This window comes from Oncorhynchus clarkii, chromosome 18 (genome assembly GCF_045791955.1).
Source record: "Oncorhynchus clarkii lewisi isolate Uvic-CL-2024 chromosome 18, UVic_Ocla_1.0, whole genome shotgun sequence".
In the NCBI taxonomy this organism is placed as follows: Eukaryota; Metazoa; Chordata; class Actinopteri; order Salmoniformes; family Salmonidae; genus Oncorhynchus; species Oncorhynchus clarkii.
Genome location: NC_092164.1, coordinates 31,961,352 through 31,983,685, shown reverse-complemented (window position 1 = coordinate 31,983,685; position 22,334 = coordinate 31,961,352). Strand labels below are relative to the sequence as shown.

The following is a 22,334-nucleotide window of genomic DNA, read 5'->3' as shown; positions in this document are numbered from 1 at the left end:
ACAAGTGTTGCGTTTTTCATCTTAATTCAGTTTTAGGCTCTTCCGCTGCTCTTTTAAATCTGTACATCACTTCACCTATCCCTCCCTCTACACGTTACCCGTCTCTCCCACCTCCCGATCGCTTTTGTCCTCGTCCCTTCCACAAAACCAATCTCTGTTCCCTTGCCTTTATCGTTCTCTTAACCTGTCTGTCCATCTCCTTTATGGGTTAAGACAGCTAGGAGACAGCTTTGCCTGGCTGCATGTCTGTGGACCCTACTGAAACAGCCCACTGATCCTTCACTGAGCAGCTGGCCAGGCAACACGCAGCTCGCTATAAGTACCTGGCAGCTCTTCGCTCTCATATCTCGCCTGTACCTGCCAGAGCATTTCTGAGCGCTTCCCTCCCACCTTCATCCTTCCCCCAGGCTTGTCAGCACGTCCATAAGCCGCTCTGTTGCCCGTCACTCAGTGCTTACTGTAGTCTGCTGTTGCTTCAAGTACTTCACCACCTCTCACCTGCATCTCGCCGAAGCGGTAGTAGGACATCTTGTACATGAGGCAGTTGAGCAGGACGGGCGAGCCGGCCTTGTCCACGCGGAACTCTCCCTGAGGGGTGAAGTAGTCACTCTCCTGAAGGGCACATGGGCATGAGGAGGGAACAAAGAGAGACGAGGGTTTGGACCAAATTTCTTCAAGGACACATCAAATAGCAGAAACTGAAATAACTCTGCCAACTCACCACCTACGATATGATGTAGCCACCAATTGTTCGGTTCATGTCTTTGATATTCAAAATAATATGCACATTTTTTTTTACAAATCTGCATTGGATATGTCAGTGAAGAAAATAAACATAGCTAGGAACAGCAATGTCCTTGGGTTTGCCCCGACTGATAGATTACTGGATGGCTGTGTTGACCCAGGTTCATCAACAGAACAACAATTATTAAAAAGAATGAAGGTCCTTCTGAATTGGGAGGTGTCGATGAACCCAACTAGGTCTCAACAAACCAGGCACTCACCCGAATGTCCTTGGGATGCTCTCCCTCCGCTATCCTGACCATCCACAGGAACTTGTTGATGTCGTCGCCTGAGTAACCAATCACGCCCCCGAAGATGATCAGCACGTAGTCCACGTCCAGACTCCTCATGATCTCGTACGCTGCACTCTCATTGGACGACATGGCTTTCCCCACCTACAGAGGGAAGACGAGGGAGTTTGAGCAGAGGAGAGTGAAATAGCAGAGGAAAGAAGAGGCAGATAAAGATGAGACGTGGTGGGAAAAGGAGAGGGAGGTATAAGACTCCAAAAATAGGCAATACTCGCTTCTCAAAGTTGTGCTGGCCCTGTGAAAATCAATCAAGTCATAAGAGCAAGACGAATCCCACACACATTATTGCAGCTCCTACAAGTGAATATATTGAATTCATTGATGCAAGTTAAAGTCAAGAAACGGGTCTACTTTACTTTGGAGCATGAGGTCTGAATTGAGTTGAAATCCCCAATTCCCCCTTTTGATGGTGTGTGACTCACCAGTGCTATATGACTGTTATTCCATGTGTTGTTGTCCACTAGGGTGGTTCGATTAGCCATGCCTGCTATCTGGTAGCCATAATCCCACCAAGACATAACCCTCGCGTGCTCGTCTGTGTTCTGCCTCAGCCAATAGTAGGCCTCCCTGAAGTCATCCAGGATGTTCCTCGTCCTATGGGGAGTGACGGAGTTGAGGAGTTACGGGAATGACAGCCAGGCAACCACATGTTTGGTAACTTATTATTATGGGATCCTATGAGACAGGGATGTCGAGTCACGGCAATGACGAACCAATATTGTAACCACACAAATATATGTGCGAGGAGTTCGAGTCGAATAGTTTGACTTTCTAGTTTACCATAGTTCTAAATCTCGAACTGGAAAATAAGCAGCGCACGTCAGCCTCGCATTGAAAGAACAGTACATGGAAAACTATTGAATAGCACTAGAATACTTGACACGCAGACGTCCCAAGTATGCCCCTGGAAATGCAAATGCGCTACGCTAAATGCTAAATGTACTCGTTACAACTCAATCTTTGATCAAAATTCACAAGCAGGGTATTGAATTAAAGCTACACTCGTTGTGAACCTAGCCAGCAAGTCAGATTTTTAAAATGCTTTTCGGCGAAAGCATCAGAAGCTATTATCTGATAGCATGCACCCCCCAAAATGCCAGCTCGACACGTAAACAACAGATTTTGCGATAGCCGGCTCTACCCAAAACGCAGAAATAAAATATAAAACATTCATTACCTTAGACGAGCTTCTTTCTTGGCACTCCTATATGCCCCATAAACATCACTATTGGGTCTTTTTTTCGTTTAAATCGGTCCATATATACCCAAAATAGCTTTGTATGGAAGTTGTGTCATTCAGAAAAAATCATCGTTTTTAAACGCTGCGTAATTTTTTTAAATTAAAAAAGTTGACGATAAACTTTCACAAAACACTTCGAAATCCTTTTGTAATCCAACTTTAGGTATTAGTAAACGTTTATAATCTATCAAAATGATTACAGGGCGATGTCTCTTCAATAGGTCTTCACTTCAAAAACAATGCCGTCTGATCTCTCCCTCAACTGCATCCGGGTGAAGACTGGGAAAATGGAGGTCAGACAGAAGGATTTTCCAACAATTAATTCAATTGAAAATTAGGACAATGGCGCCATCGTGCGGAATTTGTATGAATTGCAGGCAGATTCCCATTAAATTCTGTTCTCTTTTAACAACTGGTGGAAGTGACTTATGGAAATTATTTTTTGCTTTCAGAGAGCAGTTTTTCTTGCGTTTTTCAATGAAACACACGATCTGTTATAGTCACAGCCGTGATTTAACCAGTTTTATAAACTTCAGAGTGTTTTCTATCCACACATACTAATCATATGCATATACTATATTCCTGGCATGAGTAGCAGGACGCTGAAAAGTTGCGCGATTTTTAACAGAATTTTCAAAAAAGGAGGGGGTAGAAGTAATTAAGAGTCATGGGACACGAGATACAATAATACTACAATAACCAGGTTAACACATCAACGTCACAACTTTCTGATGAAATATGAACAAGCCCTTTTATGAGAGTGTGTGTAAATGTATGTGCGCGTGTGAACACACACTATATATAAAATAGTGTGTGGATTCGGCTATTTCAGCCACACCCGTTGCTGATAGGTGTATAAAATCGAGCACACAGCCATGCAATCGACATAGACATACATTGGCAGTATAACTGCCTTACTGATGAGCTCAGTGTCTTTCAACGTGGCATCGTCATAGGATGCCACCTTTCCAAACAAGTCAGTTCGTCAAATTTCTGCCCTGCCAGAGCTGACACTAACAAGTGTCCACATACTTTTGATCATGTAGTGTATATGAACGATAGATACAGTCGTATGAAAAAGTTTGGGCACCCCTGACAATTTCCATGATTTCAATTTATAAATAATTGGGTGTTTGGATCAGCAATTTCATTTTGATCTATAAAATAACTGATGGACACAGTAATATTTCAGTAGTGAAATGGGGTTTATTGGATTAACAGAAAATGTGCAATATGCAACAAAACAAAATTAGACAGGTGCATAAATTTGGGCACCCCAATAGAAGAATCACATCAATATTTAGTAGAGCCTCCTTTTGCTAAAATAACAGCCTCTAGCTGCTTCCCACAGCCTCTAATGAGTGTCTGGATTCTGGATGAAGGTATTTTGGACCATTCCTCCTTACAAAACATCTCCAGTTCAGTTAGGTTTGATGGTAGCCGAGCATGGACAGCCCGCTTCAAGTCATCCCACAGATTCGCAATGATATTCAGGTCTGGGGACTGGGATGGCCATTCCAGAACATTGTACTTGTTCCTTTGCATAAATGCCCGGGTAGATTTTGGGTCGTTGTCTTGTTGACATATCCAGCCCCGGCGTAACTTCAACTTTGTGACTGATTCTTCAACATTATTCCCAAGAATCTGCTGATATTGAGTAGAATCTATGCGACCCTCAACTTGAACAAGATTCCCAGTACCGGCACTGGCCACACAGCCCCACAGCATGATGGAACCCCCACCAAATTGCAAGTGTTTTTATAGCAAGTGTTTTTCTTGGAACGCTGTGTTCTTTTGCCGCCATGCATAACGTCCCTTGTTATGACCAAATAACTCAATCTTTGTTTCCACAGCACCTTATTCCAAAACGAAGCTGGCTTGTCCAAATGTGCGTTTGCATACCTCAAGCGACTGTTTGTTGCGTGTGTGCAGAAAAGGCTTCTTCCGCATCACTCTCCCATACAGCTTCTCATTGTGCAAAGTGCGCTGAATTGTTGAACGATGCACAGTGACACCATCTGCAGCAAGATGATGTTGTAGGTCTTTGGAGGTGGTCTGTGGGCTGTTTTTGACCGTTCTCACCATCCCTCGCCTTCGCCTCTCCGATATTTTACTTGGCCTGCCACTTCTGGCCTTAACAAGAACTGTGCCTGTGGTCTTCCATTTCCTCACTATGTTCCTCACAGTGGACACTGACAGCTTAAATCTCTGCGATAGCTTTTTGTAGCCTTCCTCTAAACCATAATGTTGAACAATCTTTGTTTTCAGGTCATTTGAGAGTTGTTTTGAGGCCCCCATGTTGCCACTCTTCAGAGGAGAGTCAAAGAGAACAACTTGCAATTGGCCACCTTAAATACCTTTTCTCATGATTGGATGCACTTGTCTATGAAGTTAAGGCTTAATGAGCTCACCAAACCAACTGTGTGTTCCAATTAATCAGTGCTAAGTAGTTACAGGTATTCAAATCAACAGAATGAGAAGGGTGCCCACATTTCCGCATAGCCTATTTTTCACATCTGATTTAATATCATAACTTAATATTGCTACACTAAAAATCTTTGTCTGGACAATACCCCAGTACTCAGCTTTTATTCTAAAATGAATGGCATGCCACTGTGATCATTTTCTGTGATGACAGAGTAAATTATTGCAGCCTCAGAGGGGTGCCCAAACTTTTTCATACGACTGTACGGTGTAGCTCAAATCGGTAGAGCATGGTGCTTGCGACGCCAAAGGTCATGGGTTCAATTCCCGCTGGGGCCATCCATATGTAAAAATGTATGCACGCACGACGGACTACAAGATGCTTTAGATAAATATTATTATTTGTCCTTACCCATCGTTGTTGTAGGAGGCCAGCACCACACTAGGACTGGAGTAGGCGTTGCTGGTGACCCATGTGCAGTGGACTGCGAACATCATGAGCAGCATCAACATCAGCATGGTCACTATACTCTTGATGTTGGGGCCCAGCCCCTCCTCTGCCTTCTCCTGCTCAGACACATGCTTACGCACCTTTCCTGCCTGCAGAGGGAGACCAACACACATCAAACTTGCCCACTAAACAGACAGTATCGGAGATACAAACAGAGTCAAATTATTTTGTAACTCCTTACAGGAATATGTCTATGGGTTGAATACAGCTAACCGCCAAAATAAAGGAAACGCCAACATAAAGTGCAATAATAGGGCGTTGGGCCACCACGAGCCAGAACTCATTCAACGCTCCTTGGCGTAGATTCTACAAGTGTCTGGAACTCTGTTGGAGGGATGCGACACCATTCTCACATAAACAATTCCATTATTTGGTGTTTTATTGGTGGTGGAAAACGGTCCCAGGTGCCGCTCCAGAAACTGGTTTAAGTGTTCAATTGGGTTGAGATGTGGTGACAGACGGCCATGGCATATGGTGGTTACATCGTTTTCATGCTCATCAAACCATTCAGTCACCACTAATGTCCTGTGGATGAGGGCACAGCCATGGTAGCCAAAATAAATGCCTGCCAAGCATTTTTATACATAACCTAAGCATGATGGGATGTTAATTAACTCTGTGTGGTAGCAACTGCTTTTAATGTACTTTGCATCCCTCTTTATTTTTGGCAGTTACCTGTAGGTGTCAACTGGAACCCCCGGATAAGGGTTCACATTGTGAGAGCAGAGTACACTAAAGAGGTGTAAAAGGGGAATGCAAAACCCCACTAAAAAGGTAGACCTATGAGGTGAGGGCAGTTGGAGAATCTCAATTGGTTTTGAATCCAGTGTTGTTAAGTGTATCAGCTCATAAACCATGTGCCATCGAATCGGTACATCGAAAATCACTTTCTAACTATTTTGCAATCTATATGGCACAGATGTCAATTTTTTGGTCCTTAAATTAAACTGGTATAGTTTATTTTTCAGAATTTTCTTTACTAATTTTGGACTTTAATGCAGGGCCGACAGACAAGTCCTTACTTGCCCCTTGTCCCACTTGCCTTGTCCCACCTTCCACTTGCCTTGTCCCACCTTCCACTTTTGCGGTAATGCTGCAATTAGTTGGTTAACCTTTTTGGGATAGGGGGCAGCATTTTCACTTTTGGATGAATAGCGTGCCCAGAGTGAACTGCCTCCTACTCTGTCCCAGATGCTAATATATGCATATTATTATTAGTATTGGATAGAAAACACTCTGAAGTTTCTAAAACTGTTTGAATGATGTCTGTGAGTATAACAGAACTCATATGGCAGGCGAAAACCTGAGGAAAAATCCAACCAGGAAGTGGGACATCTGAGGTTTGTAGTTTTTCAACTCCATTGACCCCATTGAAGATACAGGGTGATATTAGTTATCTTTCACTTCCCAAGGCTTCCACTAGATGTCAACAATATTTATATTGTTGGTCTGGCAGAGTGCCACAGCCTCGGTCTGGCACGCTCACGTGAAAGGTAGCTACGTTCCACTTAATTTGTACAGACAAAGGAATTGTCCAGTTGGAACATTAATTAAGTTTTATGTTAAAAACATCCTAAAGATTGATTCCATACTTAGTTTGGCATGTTTCTACGGGCTGTAACGGAACTTTTTGTCCGACGTTCGGCGCGACCTGAATGCGCTTTTGGATTTGTTTACCAAACGCCCTAACAAAAGAAGATATTTGGACATAATCGAACATTTTAGGTGGAACTGGGATTCCTGGGAGTGCATTCGGATGAAGATCAAATGTAAGTGAATATTTCAAATGCTATTTCTGAGTAATGTTGACTACCCAATATGGCGGGTATCTTTTTTTGAAATCTAACACAGCGGTTGCATTAAAACCTCTTGAAGCTAGGGGGCACTTTTTATTTTGGGAAAAATAACCTTCCCAAAGTAAACGGCCTATTTCTCAGGACCAGATGCTAGAATATGCATATAATTGACAGCTTAGGAAAGAAAACACTAAAGTTTCCAAAACTGTAAAAATATTCCAATCAGGAAGCGACTCATATTTTTAAACCTGTGTGTTCCTATGCATCCCTATTGACCATTGAAAGGGATATCAACCAGATTCCTTTTTCTATGTCTTCCCTAAGGTGTCTACAGCCTTTAGACGTAGTTTCACGCCCTTTTCACTACTACCGACAGAGATGGCCCCCTCGCTTCGCGTTCCTAGGAATCTATGCAGTTTTTTTTTTTTACGTGTTATTTCTTACATTGGTACCCCAGGTCATCTTAGGTTTCATTACATACAGCCGAGAAGAACTACTGAATATAAGAGCAGCGTCAACTCACCATCAGTACGACCAAGAATATGACGTTCGCGAAGCGGATCCTGTGTTCTGCCTTTCACCCAGGACAACGGAATGGATCCCGGCCGGCGACCCCAAAAAACGACTTCGTAAAAGGGGGAAACGAAGCGGTCTTCTGGTCAGACTCCGGAGACGGGCACATCGTGCACCACTCCCTAGCATTCATCTCGCCAATGTCCAGTCTCTTGACAACAAGGTTGATGAAATCCGAGCAAGGGTAGCATTCCAGAGGGACATCAGAGACTAACGTTCTTTGCTTCACGGAAACATGGCTCACTGGAGACGCTATCGGAGTCGGTGCAGCCAGCTGGTTTCTCCACGCATCGTGCCGACAGAAACAAACATCTTCTGGTAAGAAGAGGGGCGGGGGCGTCTGCTTCATAGTTAACGAGACGTGGTGTGGCCACAACAACATACAGGAACTCAAATCCTTCTGTTCACCTGATTTAGAATTCCTCAATCAAATGTCGACCGCATTATCTACCAAGGGAATTCTCTTCGATTATAATCACAGCCGTATATATTCCCCCCCAAGCAGACACATCGATGGCTATGAATGAACTTTATTTGACTCTTTGCAAACTGGAATCCATATATCCTGAGGTTGCATTCATTGTAGCTGGGGATTTTAACAGGGCTAATCTGAAAACAAGACTGCCTAAATTGTATCAGCATATCGATTGCACAACCAGGGCTGGAAAAACCTTGGATCATTGCTATTCTAACTTCCGCGACGCATTTAAGGCCCTGCCCCGCTCTCCTTTCGGAAAAGCTGACCACGACTCCATTTTGTTGATCCCTGCCTACAGACAGAAACTAAAACAAGAAGCTCCCGCGCTGAGGTCTGTTCAACGCTGGTCCGACCAATCTGATTACACACTCCAAGACTGCTTCCATCACGTGGACTGGGATATGTTTCGTATTGCATCAAACAACAACATTGATGAATACGCTGATTCGGTGAGCGAGTTCATTAGAACGTGCGTTGAAGATGTCGTTCCCATAGCAACGATTAAAACATTCCCTAACCAGAAACCGTGGATTGATGGCAGCATTCGTGTGAAACTGAAAGCGCAAACCACTGCTTTTAATCAGGGCAAGGTGTCTGGTAACATGACCGAATACAAACAGTGCAGCTATTCCCTCCGCAAGGCTATCAAACAAGCTAAGCGCCAGTACAGAGACAAAGTAGAATCTCAATTCAACGGCTCAGACACAAGAGGCATGTGGCAGGGTCTACAGTCAATCACGGACTACAGGAAGAAATCCAGCCCAGTCACGGACCAGGATGTCTTGCTCCCAGGCAGACTAAATAACTTTTTTGCCCGCTTTGAGGACAATACAGTGCCACTGACACGGCCTGCAACGAAAACATGCGGTCTCTCCTTCACTGCAGCCGAGGTGAGTAAGACATTTAAACGTGTTAACCCTCGCAAGGCTGCAGGCCCAGACGGCATCCCCAGCCGCGCCCTCAGAGCATGCGCAGACCAGCTGGCCGGTGTGTTTACGGACATATTCAATCAATCCCTATACCAGTCTGCTGTTCCCACATGCTTCAAGAGGGCCACCATTGTTCCTGTTCCCAAGAAAGCTAAGGTAACTGAGCTAAACGACTACCGCCCCGTAGCACTCACATCCGTCATCATGAAGTGCTTTGAGAGACTAGTCAAGGACCATATCACCTCCACCCTACCTGACACCCTAGACCCACTCCAATTTGCTTACCGCCCAAATAGGTCCACAGACGATGCAATCTCAACCACACTGCCCTAACCCATCTGGACAAGAGGAATACCTATGTGAGAATGCTGTTCATCGACTACAGCTCAGCATTTAACACCATAGTGCCCTCCAAGCTCATCATCAAGCTCGAGACCCTGGGTCTCGACCCCGCCCTGTGCAACTGGGTACTGGACTTCCTGACGGGCCGCCCCCAGGTGGTGAGGGTAGGCAACAACATCTTCACCCCGCTGATCCTCAACACTGGGGCCCCACAAGGGTGCGTTCTGAGCCCTCTCCTGTACTCCCTGTTCACCCACAACTGCGTGGCCACGCACGCCTCCAACTCAATCATCAAGTTTGCGGACGACACAACAGTGGTAGGCTTGATTACCAACAACGACGAGACGGCCTACAGGGAGGAGGTGAGGGCCCTCGGAGTGTGGTGTCAGGAAAATAACCTCACACTCAACGTCAACAAAACTAAAGGAGATGATTGTGGACTTCAGGAAACAGCAGAGGGAACACCCCCCTATCCACATCGATGGAACAGTAGTGGAGAGGGTAGTAAGTTTTAAGTTCCTCGGCGTACACATCACAGACAAACTGAATTGGTCCACCCACACAGACAGCATCGTGAAGAAGGCGCAGCAGCGCCTCTTCAACCTCAGGAGGCTGAAGAAATTCGGCTTGTCACCAAAAGCACACAAACTTCTACAGATGCACAATCGAGAGCATCCTGTCGGGCTGTATCACCGCCTGGTACGGCAACTGCTCCGCCCACAACCGTAAGGCTCTCCAGAGGGAGAGGGTAGTGAGGTCTGCACAACGCATCACCGGGGGCAAACTACCTGCCCTCCAGGACACCTACACCACCCGATGTCACAGGAAGGCCATAAAGATCATCAAGGACAACAACCACCCGAGCCACTGCCTGTTCACCCCGATATCATCCAGAAGGCGAGGTCAGTACAGGTGCATCAAAGCTGGGACCGAGAGACTGAAAAACAGCTTCTATCTCAAGGCCATCAGACTGTTTAACAGCCACCACTAACATTGAGTGGCTGCTGCCAACACACTGACTCAACTCCAGCCACTTTAATAATGGGAATTGATGGGAAATGTAAAATATATCACTAGCCACTTTAAACAATGCTACCTAATATAATGTTTACATATCCTACATTATTCATCTCATATGTATACGTATATACTGTACTCTATATCATCTACTGCATCTTTATGTAATACACGTATCACTAGCCACTTTAAACTATGCCACTTTGTTTACATACTCGTCTCATGTATATACTGTACTCAATACCATCTACTGTATCTTGCCTATGCCGCTCTGTACCATCACTCATTCATATATCTTTATGTACATATTCTTTATCCCCTTACTTGTGTCTATAAGGTAGTAGTTTTGGAATTGTTAGCTAGATTACTTGTTGGTTATTACTGCATTGTCGGAACTAGAAGCACAAGCATTTCGCTACACTCGCATTAACATCTGCTAACCATGTGTATGTGACAAATAAAATTTGATTTGATTTGAATGAGCGTAAACGACCACATTGCCAGCATCACTCAGAGCCAGCTGATGGCTCAGTGATTCTTGCGTAAAAGAGAGAGGTAGCCTTTTTTTTCCTCCCAGTCCTACTGAAAAGCCAACTGTCCCGGTTGATATATTATCGAATAGATATTTGAAAAATACCTTGAGGATTAATTATAAAAAAACGTTTGCCATGTTTGTCGATATTATGGATATAATTTCGAATTTTTTTTTGGCGTTGTCGTGACCGCTATTTCCGGTGGATTTCTGAACATAACGTAACAAACAAAGAGGTATTTTGGGTATAAAAATAATCTTTATGGAACAAAAGGAACATTTGCTGTCTAACTGGGAGTCTCGTCAGTGAAAATATCCAAAGATCAAAGGTAAACGGTTAATTTGATTGCTTTTCTGATTTTCGTGACCAAGCTTCCTGCTGCTAGCTGGACTTAATGCTATGTTAGGCTATCGATAAACTTACAAACGCTTGTCTTGCTTTCGCTGTAAAGCATCATTTCAAAATCTGAGACGACAGGGTCAGACCCTAGTCCTAGACAGGTTAAATAATTCCCCCCCTCAATCTTCACACAATACCCCAATGACAAAGCAAAAATAAGTTTAGAAATGTTTGCAAAATAAATAAACTTTAATACCTTATATACAGAAGTATTCAGACCCTTTGCAATGAGATTTGAAACTGAGCTCAGATGCATCTTGTTTCCATTGATCATCCTTGGGATGTTTCTACTTCTTGGAGTCCACCTGTGGTAAATTTAATTGATTGGACTTGATTTGGAAAGGCACACACCTGTCTATATAAATGTTCCACAGTTGACAGTGCATGTCAGAGCAAAAATCAAGCCATGAGGTCAAAGGAATTGTCTGTAGCGCTCCGAGACAGGAATGGGTTGAGGTACAGATATGGGGAAGGGTACCAAAAAAAGTCTGCAGCATTGAAGGTCCCCAAGAACACAGTGGCCTCCATCATTCTTAAATGGGAAGAAGTTTGGATCCACCAAGACTCTTCCTAGAGCTGGCCGGCCAGCCAAACAGAGCAATTGGTTGAGAAGGGCATTGGTCAGGGTGGTTACCAAGAACCTGATGGTCACTGACTGAGCTCCAGAGTTCCTCTGGTGAGATTCCAGAAGGGCAACCATCTCTTCAGCACTCCACCAATCAGACCTTTATGGTAGAGTGGCCAGACAGAAGCCACTCCTCAGTAAAAGGAGTAAAAAGGCATCAGTAAAAGGCATGACAGCCTGCTTGGAGGCTGCAAAAGGTACCTAAAGGACTCTCAGACCATGAGAAACATGATTCTCTGGTCTGAAGAAACCAAGATTCCAAACCAACTCTTTGGCGTGAATGCCAAGTGTCACGTCTGGAGGAAACCTGGCACCATTCCTACAGTGATGCATGGTGGTGGCAGGATCATTCAGTGGGGATGTTTTTCAGCGGCAGAGACTGGGAGACCAGTCAGGATCGAGGGAAAGATGAATGGTGCAAAGTACAGAGAGATCCTTGATGAAAACCTTCTCCAGAGTGCTCAGGACTTAGGTTCACCTTCCAACAGGACAACAAGCCTAAGCACACAGCCAAGAAAAGGCAGGAGTGGGGACCTGTCTCTGAATGTCCTTGAGTGGCACAGCCAGAGCCCGGACTTGAACCCGATCAAACATCTCTGGAGAGACCTGAAAATAGCTGTGCAGCAACGATCCCCATTCAATCTGACAGAGCTTGAGGATCTGCAGAAAAGAATGGGAGAAATTCAGGTGTGCCAAGCTTGTATACCCAAGAAGACTCAAGCTGTAATCGCTGACAAAAGTGCTTCAACAAAGTACTGAGTAAAGGGTCTGAATAAAATGTGATAAAGCAAAGTATTCACACCCCTTGACTTTTTAATTTTTTTTAATGTATTTTATTTTTAAGAAATGTTGAGTCAATAAGTATTCAATCCCTTGTTATGGCAAGCCTAAATAAGTTCAGGAGTAAAAATGTGCTTAAGTTGCATGGACTCACTGTGTGCAATAGTGTTTAACATGATTTTTGAATGACTACCTCATCTCTGTACCCCACACGTACAAATAACTAATTGTAAGGTCCCTCAGTCAAACAGATTCAACAACAAAGATCAGGGAGGTTTTCCAATGCCTCGCAAAGGGTACCTATATATTTTTGAAGCAGACAATGAATATTCCTTTGCGCATGGTTATTAATTACACTTGGGTGATAGGAGAAAACTAAGGATAGATAAACAGCATTGTAATTACTCCACAATACTAACCTAAATGTGTGAAAATACATTTTCCAAAACATGCATACTGTTTGCTATTAGGCACTAATGTAAAACTGCAAAAATATTGGCCTGAATACAAAGTGTTATTATGGGGCAAATCCAATCACAGAGCACCACTTCATATTTTCAAGCATGGTGGTGGCTGCATCAAGTTATGTGTATGCTTGTCATCAGCAAGGACTAGGTCGTTTTTTAGGATAAAAAGGAACGGAATAGTGCTAAGCACAGGCAAATCCTAGAGAAAAACCTGGTTCAGTCTGTTTTCCAACAGATATTGGGAAACTCACCTTTCAGTAGGACAATAACCTAAAATATAAACTGGAGTTGCTTACTAAGATTATATTGAATGTTCCTAAGTGGCGTAGTTACAGTTTTGATTTTAATTGGCTTTGAAAACAATGATCAACAAACAATTTGCCAGAGCTTGAAGAATTTTTACAAAGAATGCACAAATATTGTACAATGCAGGTGAGCAAAGCTCTTAAGAGACTTACCCAGAAATACTCACAGCTGTAATCGCTGCCAAAGTTTATTCTAACACGTTTTGACTCAGGGTGTGAATACTTACGTAAATGAGATATCTGTGTTTCATTTTCAATCAATTTGAAAACATTTCTAAAAACATGTTTTCACTTTGGCATTATGGGGTTGTGTGTGTAGATGGGTGAGAAAAAAATAAATCAATTTAATCCATTTGGAATTTAACAAAAAGTCAATGGGTATGAATACTTTCTAAAGGCACTGTATTTTTTCATATTGAAGCCAATTACTTAGAACAATTGTGGACTGCAAACAGGTTCAAGTTAACGTATTTAGCAAAGATGGGATAGGTCTACATTGTTATTGCGTTTCCGTAAGATATAACGGACTAACATTGGAACTGGAGTTGATTCCAAGGCAATACATAAGGCCGTAAATACACAACTTGAAGCAACCACGTGACCCGTTTCAAGAAGCTAGGTGTATGTCACACGTCACTACTTCACAGGAGAGTCATTTGAACTTTTTATCAATTTGTTTTGAGGCAGAAATTCCTTCTGGAACATGTGAACTTTCATGTGCCATAATAACAATATGTGTATACCATCTGTAAATACGAATACATTGTTGGTTTAGGCATGGAAAAATACAGGAACCTTCCATGTCTGCATGCTTCGGTCTATAACACGAGCCGCTCAATATCCTTTCTACTGTGGCTTTTTTTGAAAGATATCATGAATAACTGAAAAAGCGTTGCTACTGCTCTCAACATTGCTGCCCTGAAGTGAACAGGCGTTATCTATAAAGATCAGTGGGGAAAAGGTTGTGATGGACTACTTTCTGTAGGACGATCGTGCCATGCTGACTATTTCGGACTCTGAAAATGAATCAGATGTGGAAATCCCTGATTGCCAAATGCGGAGAGTCTAAAAGAGAACACAGAAGACTGTTGTAAAAACACCTGTCTCCAGATTACATCTTCAAACTAAGGGCAACCATGACCGAGGGAGAAGCGTTCATTCATGTAAGAGTCTAGCTATACATTTTCATTTCCAGGTAAACCATATTGTTAGCTAGCTAGCTAACGTTAGGTGTATTTGTATCTCAGAAACCCATTTGCATTGCTAGTTATAGCCTAATGTTAGCTCACTAGCTAACATTGAACCTAGTTGGTTAGCTTTAGCTACCTGCAGATGCATGCATGGTAGTACTGCCACGTTCAAAACAACTGGAACCTAACAAATACGAGGTCAAATCATGTCGTCACTAATCTTCAGGTCGGAAAGTCGGAGCTCTAGAAAGTGACCTGAGTTCCCGAGTTGGATGACCGTTCAAAATGATTTATTCCCAGTCGGAGCTCTAGAAAGTGGCATGAGTTCCCGAGTTGGATGACCGTTCAAAATGATTTATCCCCAGTCAGAGGTCGTTTTTCCCCCTCACTGAAGACAGACTTCAGTGGTTTTGAACGTGGCATTAGAGTTTAGATTATGGTTCATTGTTTAGCTAGCTACATGTCTAAACAAGACTTCACTATGGAAGTAACCGTTTACACCTTCTGTATCCTGTGCATGTGACAAATTGGGTGTGGTTAAGGCTTAAGAGGGTGTGAATGATGCTGAATGTGTGTAGACAAACAGCTCTCCAGTAGGTGTTCAAAAACATGCACGGGCCGTTTTCTCAAAAGTGGCGTTACAAGTGTATCAACTTCAAAGCAGATCGAATCCAGGTGGTAGGTCACATATTTAGCCATGGAGCATGTTCTGATTGGCCAGTGAGGGGTCAAGCGTCGACACACCTATAACTTATTTAATCATAAAAACCCAGCCCTTTCGTGCCACTGCCAGCGACCATCACTCTTGGTTGTGAAAATAGCTAAATGATTTCTGACACCTCTGAACGTATAGCGGTACCGCCAGCACTTAGGTTCACCATTGCGTTAGCTTTGTTAAATTATAGACAGTGAGAACCTGATCCTTGATCTGCACTCCTACTCTGAGCTGCTTTATGAGCCCTGGACTATGACTCCTACCGACCTTGTCATAGAGGTTCCCTGAGCTCCTTTTGTCATCCTCGTCGCTGCTGTCCTCTATGGGAGGGTTCTCCCTCTTCATGTCGTCCCCCAGGTAGTGCTCGAACACGCTGGAAAAGGCTATGGCCGACAGCATGCAAACCACCGGCGTCAAGGTCAGCATCAGGCGCACCATCACCCCAGCAAAGTAGACCGCACTGATGGCATAGAGAGCCACTGGGGGGCAGCAGAGAGGCAGGAAAGTTTAAAGGCAGGATCATTTATGTCAAAAGTGCATGGTGCACAACTCAGATCCTCAAGGGCGGTTTTTTCATCTGAGACAAACTGATTTAGAGCTGGGTGAACAGATGTGCAGTTTCGGGGCTATCAATGGCATTAATTGATCAATTAAGGAGGAGGGGAAAAACAGAAACCAGCTCCTGCACTGGAGCTGTGTGACACTGGTCAGCATTTCCTCCCGTACACCATCTACAGGTTTGTACAGGTTTGTACAGTATATCAAAAACATGATGCCCTTGCTATAATGCATATTCTTCTCAAATGACCAGATTCCCCTCGAAATATTCACATTTATTCAAATGATGTGTATGTTGAGTGTCAGTGTGTGTTAATGAGCCCCGGCTTACCAAAGACGCGCTCGTCGTTGACATTCTTGATGCAGAACCAGAGTCCTGCCGGAAAGGTGCAGACCAGGATGTGGAGGTCGAAGAAGAACGACACCCAGGTGGTGGGCTGGTGCTCCGACACCGACGCGATGATGGGGATATGGATCTTAGCGTAGCTGGAGAGGGTGAGAGGGGGCAGGAGGGAGGTAAAGAGTGATGAGGATAGAAGAGAAACATCTGGTACTTCAGGGAAGAGATTTAAAGCGCTGCAAACAATCTGTTTGATCGATGCTTAATGCAGACATGCGCCAGTTAATCAGACACGCTGCAGTTTATATACAGAATGTAGTCGAAGCGTGAAGAAAAAAATACTATTCTATTTGAGAAGAAAATACTATTCTCGCATTTCCTTTGAAACTACGGATGGCGTAAGCCCTTTCGCAGACACATTCAATTAAACAAGTGTTTCATCAATAGGAAAGTGAATCAAGGTTAGCAATGCTTACCCGGTGTCCCACAGTGAGTAGAACCGTCCACTCCACGGTGCGATGTAGCCTAAATGAACAAACAATGAATAGACAGGACTGGAAACTTGAACATGCTTTCATTAGTGGTTATTATGAGGACTTTTTGGCATATGGTTGACACTGGTGTGTATGGGTAAGTGTACAGATATAATCCAGGCTGTTTCACACTGGGCCGCGATAGGGAGTCCCATAAGGCGTGGCACAATTGGCCCAGGGTTCGTCAGGGTTTGGACGGAGTAGGCCGTCATTAAATAAAGGTTCAATAAAAACATTTATGAATAAAAATGACAAAGTAAATAGGGACCCTTTGGTTCAGGGCTTTTCAATTCTGGTCCCCAAGAGCCGAAACACTTCAGGTTTTCACTGTCGCCCATTCTAACCAGGGACTGATTCCAACCTGAGACACGAGATGAGTGCAATTAACTACAAGGTAGACACAAAAAACACTGACCCGTTTTAGCCCAACAACTAAATTGCCCTGCTTTAGTGGGTCAGGTGTCTGTTCAGTAGTAGGGCATATGTGGGTCGGGACTCGAGAGGAATGTTGAGCAGAGGCGGTTAAGAATATGCATAACTAACATTCTTCTTTAGTCTTTTTGGTAAGCACCTCCAGTGTAGATTTGGCCTTGTGTTTTAGGTTATTGTCCTGCTGAAAGGTGAATTCATCTCCCAGTGTAGTGGAAAGCAGACTAAACCTGGTTTTCGCCTGTGCTTAGCTCCATTCCATTGATTTATTTTCCTTAAGAACGCCCCGGTCCTTAATGATTACAAGCATACCCATAACATGATGCAGTCGCCACTATATGTTTGAAAATATGAAGAGTGGTTCTCAGTTATGTGTTGTAATTTGCCCCAAACATAACATTTTTATTCAGAACAAAAAGTGAATTGCTTTGCCACATTTCTTTCCGTATTACTTCATTGCCTTGCTGCAAACAGAATGCATGTATTCTGGCCATGCTTCCTTCTTTTCACTTTGTCAATTAGCTTAGTATTGTGGAGAAATAACTACAACGTTGTTGATGCATCCTCAGTTTTCTCCTATCACAGCCATTAAACTAACTGTTTTAAAGTCACCAGTGGCCTCATGGTGAAATCCCTGAGCAATTTGCTTCCTCTCTTGCAACTGAGTTAGGAAGGACGCCTGTATCTTTGTAGTGGCTGGGTGCATTGATACACCACCCAAAGTGTCATTAATAACTTCCTTGTTCAAAGGGAAATTCAATGTCTGCTTCTTTTAAATCTATTTTTATCTACCAATAGATGCTCTTCTTTGTGAGACATTGGAAAACCTCTTAGGTCTTTGTTTGAAAATAGCTGCTCGACTGAGGGACCACTAAAAAATCGTGTTAAACACTATTATTGCACAGAGTACATGCTTATTATGCGACTTCTTAAGCAATCTGTACTCCTGAACTTATTTCAGCTTGTCATAACAAAAGGGGGTTGAATACTTATTACTCATGTGTAAAAATAAATAAATAATAATAATCTAAAAAAAATAATTCCACTTTGACATTATGGGGTATTGTGTGTAGGCCTGTGACAAAAACTCTAAATTTGAGAAATGTTTAATGCAGGCTGTAACAACAAAATGTGGAAGAAGTCAAGGGGTGTGGATACTTTCTCAAGGAGCTGTATGTGTAGTGGTAAGGTATAGTGACTCACCAGTGTAGGTGAGATAGATGACGGTGAGGAACACCACCCCAGCAGCTAGCGACACCCCCAGGAAGAACAGGGTCTGGAACTCCTGCTTGGTGAGCCTGTTCTTCAGGTACTGCAGCAAAGCATATGCCTGGAGCAGTGCAAACACACCTGTGGCAGGACACACACGCAAATCACAGAAGGTTGGCGTATGCACGTTATAGCAGTAACCTTAATCTCTCATGCAAGCAGGTTTATATAGAAACGTTTTGAATCAGAAGGACTATCATGTGATGGTAGATGTGCTACAAACTGATGCTGTAATAATACATGACAACATACAACCTGGCTACCCCTACCCCGGCTAACAGCTCTGCACCCCTGCAGCAACTAGCACAAGCCCCCCCATTTCTCCTTCACCCAAATCCAGATAGCTGATGTTCTGAAAGAGTTGCATAATCTGGACCCCTATACAAATCAGCCGGGATAGACAATCTGGACACTCTCTAAAATTATCTGCCGAAATTGTTGCAACCACTATTACTAGCCTGTTCAACCTCTCTTTCGTATCGTCTGAGATCACCAAAGATTGGAAAGCTGCCGCTGTCATCCCCCTCTCCAAAGGGGGAGACACCCTAGACCCAAACTGTTACAGACCTATATCCATCCTGCCCTGCCTTTCTAAAATCTTCGAAAGCCAAGCTAATAAACAGATCACCGACCATTTCGAATACCATCGTACCTTCTCCGGAATCTGTTTTCCGAGCTGGTCATGGGTGCTCCTCAGCCACGCTCAGGGTCCTAAACGATACCATAACCGCCATCGATAAAAGACAGTACTGTGCAGCAGTCTTCATCGACCTGGCCAAGGCTTTCGACTGTCAATCACCGGATTCTTATAGGCAGACTCAATAGCCTGGTTCTCCAACTACTTCTCACAGTTGAGAACGTGTTCTCAACTGGCCCACCTGGTTAAATATTATTATTATTTTTTATATTTGAATAACAGGAACATTTCAGGCTAAATGGGATCTGTTTTTTTTTCTCTGGTGTCCCTCTCTTGTGGAACTACTGATTGAACAGAGCCCCGTTTCACTTACTTCCGTCCTCTTAGCAAAACAGAGGAGCACTTCCAAGTTCCAACCCTCCGGGAGCATTCCAAGGTCATAACTCCTCCAGAACCCAGAGAGCGGGTGACACTACCAACGCCCTTCACTCTGCTGCTGTAGACACGCTGCCAGATGTTACGAGCAGCTGTTGCCCGACACCAAACAAGCCCATCCTTTGAGAGAGCCTTGGTGCCTTCCTCAAAGCCCATGACGCTGACATGCTGTGCTGCCCTGGTCACCCTCGTAACAAACACCACATCAGAAATCAGACTGAAGCTACATTAGACTAAGAGGAAGCTGAAATGGATGCTGTAGAGCCATGTAATCCTGTTACTAGGGATGTTGGCAAATGGACATTTTCTTAACGTTCAAAACAGAGGGAAAGAAAAGTGTCTCTCCGTTAAAACGATAAGAAAAATTCCACATTAATTCACAATGCAGCTGTGCTGCTGACAGCAATGGCTTGGGTCTCACAATGAGTCCCTTTCAGATGGTTAACCACCTGAACTACAAATACTGTACCTATATTACACCTCGCAAAGTTTGCATTTCATCACCTTCTCATTTAACTTGCAAAGCATTGCCATACAGGACTCTGACCTTTTTCTTCCAATTTTCCAACTTAGCGATGATGTAGTGGAGTCGACTCCAAAATAATTGATTCCTCAAACCTCTTGCACGTAGCTTCTTGGGGTCAAGATTCGATTCTGCTAGAGAGATTAGTTGCTGTACTGCCGAGAACAAAAACAAACGTGCATCTTTCATAGCGAGAGAGGAGGGGTACAGTTTAGGCAGGTCGGACACCAGGCAGACAGAGTCAGAACCGTGCACTAGGCCTATCTATCGGTAATCCAAAGCTGTATCTCGTAATTGGAATGCTGTATCTTGCAATATATTGGCTTGCAATGTCTCGCAATTTCAGTAAAGCAGGGCCTATCAATGAAAAGGCTAGGATATTCTACACGCAACAGACCGAAGACCCACTCGCATCATTAGAGGAAAGAAAGACCAGGCAAGTCAGTGCAAGGGAGGGAGGGGAGGGGGGCAGGCAGAATGAACTGTAATCTCTCTTGCAATGTCTGGTCTTTCCTGCCATTCAAACTCACCAAATTAACATTGTCTGCCTCTTTCTCAGGTTTTTTTTAAATTACACAACTTTACCCAGGCCTTTATAGCCTATTGTCTAGTTAGATTATTTGCCGTGTTATAGCCAGTTTTCATGTTAACTTTTAAAATGCTCACACCCCTAGCTGTTACTACCCTCCAGAATAAAGGAATGCCACCTAAATGTTGTCTGGGAGTAGCTGGGACCGTTGGCGAGACAGGAACACTTAAGTTGCATCAACGAAACAGCAAAGGCGCTGCCCATTCAAGAGAACACAACTGCTTGGTCATGGTCCAAGGTGTCGGTTGAAAAATAGATTTCAACGAGACATACCTGGTTATATGAAAAAGCGGTGTGCGTCTAATGGTGAGTCGTTTTGTGCGCTCAGGAGACAAACAAACAAAAAAGTGGCGAGGCTTACCTGCTGCCGCCGTGTGCTCGCTGGTTCTGATTGGCTGGAAGCCCACAAAGGGGATCTGCATGGATAGCACCAGGCCCACAATGTAGAAAGTGCTGTAAGCTGAGGGAGAAAGAGAGAAACAGACAAAGAAAATGGATCGAGAGAGAGATGAGATCAAACAAAAAGGTCAAACACAGATACGGTTCTATTCAATACCCACCATCACTTCAGTTAGAGGTATTTCTTGTGAATTGATTTTCGCAATGCAACTCCCGAGTTGGCGTAAATGCAATTAACGTCTTATCTGGAGTAATTTACATAGACGTGGGAAAAGAAAAGTGCAGCGGGGGCCCTAACATGAGCCGGCAGTAGAACTCCCACCTTTGTAGCTGGGGGGGGGGGGGGGGGGCTGTAGTGTGCCCTAATTAAGATTTGATACTTTCCTGAACACTGGAGCTTTTTGAAGTGGCTGTGACTAGCCCTGAGCACTCCCGACTATGATTCATTATCGCCTGTTGACTGATGGAGCTAAGTAATGAACTGTGTGAAATAGAACTGCATTTTTGGTCAAGAGGACTCCCATTGTGGCAAGCTCCGATGCCAAAAAGGCATCTAGTTTTTAGAAGGGCTTTCTCTATTGTAGATGGAGGAAGGTTAAAACTAGATCAAAACGAGATGGTTATGAAGCACTTTAAGGAGCAAGACCTTGCACAAGATGGTTGCTTGAATAACTATGCAAAGCCCTCTTCTATTAAAAAGGGTGCTTGGGGTTGACAATCTCTGCATCGTTGTGAGACATTTATGGCTTCGAACGCAAAGATAGTCTGCATTAACAAATGGTTATTGTCGAAGGGTGGAATCCTTTGTTGGGGAAAATGCAGAGAGATTGAGTACAGCGGGGTCGAGGCCCTCTTTAAATAGGGTCGTCATTTATTTTCAAATCACCCAAGAATGGGGTACTGTTTACTGTGAGTAATACAGACAATCAAGAGTAACTGATGCAAGACCATTTATCTCGACCCAGCTAGCCTGCTGTTCCTTCAGCTCAGCTAAATATGTACTGCTTACGATGCTGCAGCATTTCTGCAATGTGCTGTCTCGCAGTCAAATTCAGAATAACTAACCCCCCCATGCAGTCGCATTGAAAAGAGAAAACGGGTGTTAGTGGTTAGAGGAAAACAGGTGCGTGCGGTCACATCTCTTTAGCAGATAGATAAGGTTTGCAGTCACATTCAGGGGTTGCATGTTTTGTCACAATATTGT

At 43.7% G+C, this 22,334-nt stretch overlaps 1 protein-coding gene across 1 annotated transcript in view; it reads right to left on the bottom strand.

The window, feature by feature from the left end:
* Nucleotides 1–22,334, bottom strand: part of LOC139373335 (dolichyl-diphosphooligosaccharide--protein glycosyltransferase subunit STT3B) — a 95,385-nt gene that overhangs the window by 2,182 nt on the left and 70,869 nt on the right. Inside the window, exons 6-14 of the mRNA XM_071113737.1 lie at nt 21,093–21,191; nt 18,482–18,628; nt 16,793–16,841; nt 16,308–16,462; nt 15,686–15,897; nt 5,171–5,358; nt 1,517–1,688; nt 1,005–1,178; nt 499–612 (exon numbers count right to left, since the gene is read on the bottom strand). Coding sequence (XP_070969838.1) covers nt 499–612; nt 1,005–1,178; nt 1,517–1,688; nt 5,171–5,358; nt 15,686–15,897; nt 16,308–16,462; nt 16,793–16,841; nt 18,482–18,628; nt 21,093–21,191 — 1,310 coding nt within the window. The remainder of the gene's footprint in view (nt 1–498; nt 613–1,004; nt 1,179–1,516; nt 1,689–5,170; nt 5,359–15,685; nt 15,898–16,307; nt 16,463–16,792; nt 16,842–18,481; nt 18,629–21,092; nt 21,192–22,334) is intronic.